At 30.8% G+C, this 5,118-nt stretch overlaps 1 protein-coding gene across 3 annotated transcripts in view; it reads right to left on the bottom strand.

Annotated features, from left to right (window-relative positions):
- Nucleotides 1-5,118, bottom strand: part of RIMS2 (regulating synaptic membrane exocytosis 2) — a 409,264-nt gene that overhangs the window by 143,860 nt on the left and 260,286 nt on the right. For all 3 annotated transcript variants that reach the window (XM_027770701.1, XM_027770699.1, XM_027770700.1), the window contains one exon: nucleotides 2,258-2,430. In XM_027770701.1, coding sequence (XP_027626502.1) covers nucleotides 2,258-2,430 — 173 coding nt within the window. The remainder of the gene's footprint in view (nucleotides 1-2,257; nucleotides 2,431-5,118) is intronic.

Below are 5,118 nucleotides of genomic sequence, written 5' to 3' on the forward strand. Positions count from 1 at the left end.
GGGGACAAAAAAACGCTTCTTTTTTGCTGGTTTTTTTTTTTTTTTTTTTTTTTTTTTTTGTCACTCCATTTTAGACGTTCATCTAGTGTATAATAATTCTTATAAAGTAGACTAATTTTTTTTAGTCCCTTCAGAAGTTCATTTTATACATTTTGCCTTCTTTCTCCCAGAAGCAGTCTTCACTATCGGTAAAGGATTTGCAAATTGCTATTTCAACTCATTTTTAGATTCTACAGTTGAGGAAGATGTTCAGTAATTTATGCTAAAACAGCTAAAGGGAAATTTAAATTTAATTCAGCTAGTCATAAAAATTTGAAAACAAAATAAGTCAAACTCTCAGAGATGGTGGATATACATTAAAGACTGTGAAACCAATCAGTTTAATAATAACTTGCCAATGCATTAATTAATACTACTAGAAGCTACATAGATACAACACAAGAGAATAAAGCAAATACCAATGACAAAATAATTCTTAGGAATAGTAAGAAAGACTACATTACTAATGGGAACATCTACAAAAAATAAGCATATTTTACCTGTCATCATCTTCTGAGACTGTCCTTTGCAAATCCTCTTTATTCCACTGTTCTTTTTCTTTCCCTTGCTCAGGTATATCTTGTGTTTTTTCCTCACCTCCTGATTCTCTGTTTTCCTCCTTATTACACATTCTTGTAATCTAAAAAAAATCCTCATCCTCATTATATTTTTCTTCCTTTACCTCTTCCTCCTTATGAACTACCTCTTCATGCGTATCCCCTTCTTTCCCTCCCTCTTCTATTCCCTTTGGTCTTTGGAAAGCAACACAAATCGAAGGCATGCAAACAAACAGAAAAGAAAAGAAAAGAAAAGTCAAGAAAAATGTGCACAAAATTAAACAGAAAAGAAATAAAAGCTATCCAAACCTAAGTAAAAATTAGATCTTTTAAACATTCAAAAAATGTTAATGTATACCAGAAAAGTTCTGTGTAAGCAACATGTAATCATAACAACTTTAAAATCACATTTTCCTTTTACAAATTTAATGTAAAAAAAGGGCAAAGTTGTGATCTTGCCATTATAATTTTTTTCTCATATAATAGGAGTTGAAATTTAGTTTGGGTGTCCATAAAATCTACATGATATGAGAGACGCAAATCATACTACATACTAACTTATGTACTACATTTACACATTTTGTTGAGAAGATGAGGACTTTTTCCCTCTCTTTTTCCACATACATATTAAAATTTCAGGAGGACAGAAGGACATCCTACTAACCAAGTAACTTTCCCTGTCTCATCCTCATTATATTTTTCTTCCTTTACCTCTTCCTCCTTATGAACTACCTCTTCATGCGTATCCCCTTCTTTCCCTCCCTCTTCTATTCCCTTTGGTCTTTGGAAAGCAACACAAATCGAAGGCATGCAAACAAACAGAAAAGAAAAGAAAAGAAAAGTCAAGAAAAATGTGCACAAAATTAAACAGAAAAGAAATAAAAGCTATCCAAACCTAAGTAAAAATTAGATCTTTTAAACATTCAAAAAATGTTAATGTATACCAGAAAAGTTCTGTGTAAGCAACATGTAATCATAACAACTTTAAAATCACATTTTCCTTTTACAAATTTAATGTAAAAAAAGGGCAAAGTTGTGATCTTGCCATTATAATTTTTTTCTCATATAATAGGAGTTGAAATTTAGTTTGGGTGTCCATAAAATCTACATGATATGAGAGACGCAAATCATACTACATACTAACTTATGTACTACATTTACACATTTTGTTGAGAAGATGAGGACTTTTTCCCTCTCTTTTTCCACATACATATTAAAATTTCAGGAGGACAGAAGGACATCCTACTAACCAAGTAACATTTAAAGTTTTTTGCATAACTAAAGTGTATTTAACTAGAGAAAAAGCCCTCCAACATATTATTTTTCAAATTCCTTGGGATATAAAAAAAGTCTTCACTTAGCTATCACTTTAATTTCAGTAAAGATATAACAACAGTATTAACTGTCAAACTGCAAACATGAAAAACCTCCAAATATTATTTCGAGTAATCTAGTAACAAACTTGTCATCAATTTTACATTTTTTTCTGTGCAAAAAGTCTGAAGTGTGGAGTTAAATATAATAAAAAGTAATGTGTATTGAAGTTTCTATTGTCTTAATGATACACCTTAATGTTTTAAAATAAAGGGTTTTATATCTATCAAAGAAAAACATAAACAATCTAAAGTAGTTAAGAGCTTACTGCTAGTTCCCTTACTCACCTGATTTTCTTGTTTCCTCTTGGTCGTTCTGATTGGACAGACATGTAGCTTGTGCTGCTGAAACGAGAAGCACTACTAGTCCTTGAAACCGCAGATATATCACTTACATCACTGTCCGAAGATTTAGTGGATATATTATCTGCCCCTCTATGAGGATCCCATCCTGATCGATACTGTTAACACAGATTGACAAATACGCAGAAGTTGTCAGTATTACTACACAAAGCAATTATTAGCGTTCTCCTATTTCAGCACTTTAATTGTCCACAGAGGATACTGCAAAACCCCACTCAGATGCATATAAAACAAAAGTGAATGGCAATTATCCTAAAAGAAAAATTCAATTTATATGAAACCCTTGTGTTTAGCAAAGTGATTAGAACATTTGCACCACACCCCAATGAAGGCCATTAAAATAGTTTCAAAACAGAAATGGCCTCAGGGAAGAAGTTAGGTAAAATCTGGGAAATAAACATTTTGCTTAATATTAGAAAGTACAATCGAATTTTTTAATTTCTTTATAAAATTGGAAAAACAAAACCAAAAACCCAGCATGACAAAGTTGCCATTGTAACTTATTCAACTCTAGTAGCCAACAATTTTCTTATTACGCTTCACTGAAAACCTAGAGATAATACAAAATCTAATTATTAAAGCACTAACTTTTTTTAGAAAGTCAAGAGGAAAAAGAAGTTTTAACTTTAAATGGTTGCTGGAATTTTGACGAATCCTAGAAATACTAGAAAAAAATCATTATTATTTATGAAAGTCCAAATTTCCTGAAATTTAAATATTCAGATAGTTAACTGGCACAGTCGGGTTGCAGGGTATTCTTGGGTGTTCAAGTATTCTGGTAAGTTGAAAAATCATCATAAATACTTTATTAGTAGCATAGTCTCATAAGATACAGCTAATATAAAAACGAATGGACAAAATTTAATTTCATTTTTTACAACAAAAAAATCATTTGTTTTAAGATCTCATGTTGGGATGTAAAAAAGGATAGATTCTGGAGTCTGGAAAACATGGAGTGAGAAAAACTTTCACTAGTTGGCAAATTTGAACAAATTATTTAACCCTTAAAAGACTGTTTATAAACTATTGGGCTGCTGGCAAAGCCAAGGCAGATTTTTGCAATGAAAAATATGTCATGATTTTCCCAATGACCTAATAATAAGGATAATAACATCTTTCTTGTAAGGCTTATGAAAATTATAACTAAGGTATGTGTGGTATCTGTTGTCATGTAAGTAAAGGTAGCCTATATTATTACTACATCATCACTACCTAGCACTGTAATAATACTTTTACAATAAATATCAAATATGACTATTACTGATGTAGGAGACTATCTGCTAATAGATTTCTCTTTATTTGTGTGCACCTGAAACACAAGGCTGAAATATCTTTGGTAAATGTTGCAATGGAGGATTTTTTAATCATTGATACGGGCATATTTCACATAACTGATCCTTTCCTTCAAAAGTAAAATAAAGGAATTACTGCTAAAGTTCCATAAAAATTTTAAGAATCAGGTTAACTAATCTAAAAACATATATTCCAATAGGGGAGAATTGGTCATTTTTAGTCCACTTTAACTTTCTATTTTGTTGGAACTGTTAATTATAAAAAGAATATAATTTGATTCTTCCAAAAATTATTGCCTCCCCTCCCCAGGAAATATATATTTAAATAAAACTATAATATTTGATTTTAGTTTTGATTTATGTACAGTGATTTATTTGGCAAAAATTTAGTTCATTATATTCTTTTTCAAATGAAGTCATTTTAAAATACCAAAAATTTACTTTAAATGACAATATCTTAAACCTTTGCCTAAAATCAATAGCATTTCAGTGGGTATATCTAACAATACATGTTGCCCCTCTATTTGCCTACATATCCACCTCTGTGTCCAATACATACATACATGTATAAAATAAATTGGATATTTATGTTTTCACTACATTGAAATTAAATTTGATCTCAAGTTGAAATATATTTGGAAGCCTTTTGTTTTACTTGTATATTTATGAACATTTAACTTATAAAAAGTATCAAAGTTAAAAGTAATTTTTCAAAGTTATAAAGTTATTCAATATATACTGTACTGTATTTGGAAACTTTATCATCCTCATAATTTATAACCAAAGAAAAGAGAATCCGCTTGCTATTTTTTTCTTTTACAATAATTTATAAATGGAGAGAAGAACAGTTTGGGCACATTTCCTCTTTACTTTTTGCCCATGGAACTAGTCTATCATGTAAATTCAAATGACAAACTGAAGTTTTAACTCTAGGAAGCAGTAAAGGACATGATGTAATTATTAAGAGCCAATGGTCTGGTGTGAAACTGAATCACTGAACTGAATCTTAGCGATCTAAAATGTTAGGTTCGTGATTTTGCACCAATGGCTTCTATGAGTCTCAGTTTCTGTTCTGCCAAAATATGGGTAATACCCATCTCCTAGGCTTTTAGCAGGGATAATGCACGTAAAGCTCAGTAGCTCGAACATAACAAGTGTCCAGTAAATGACAAGTGACAAAGACGATGATGATGATGATGATGACTGAAGACCACTGAATACCAGCTTAAATCAATTCTGGAAATATATTTTGCTAAAGAAATAACACACAGCAATAATCATATTATTTCAAGTGTTCTAAGCTATAATAGAAACATAACTATTTCTATATGTATCCAAAAGGTTTGTTTCAGAAAATGTTTATAAAGGAAAATTAAAATATTAACCTCAACTCTACTACTGATTCCTAGTATGTCCCAAGCTTCATTTCTCCCATTTGACGGGCCCATCCATATCCCTTCCCCTTACTGATTCCCAACAGCAGGATGAGAGAGA

The sequence above is a fragment of the Tupaia chinensis genome, unplaced genomic scaffold, assembly GCF_000334495.1.
Source record: "Tupaia chinensis unplaced genomic scaffold, TupChi_1.0 Scaffold000154_1, whole genome shotgun sequence".
NCBI lineage: Eukaryota > Metazoa > Chordata > Mammalia > Scandentia > Tupaiidae > Tupaia > Tupaia belangeri.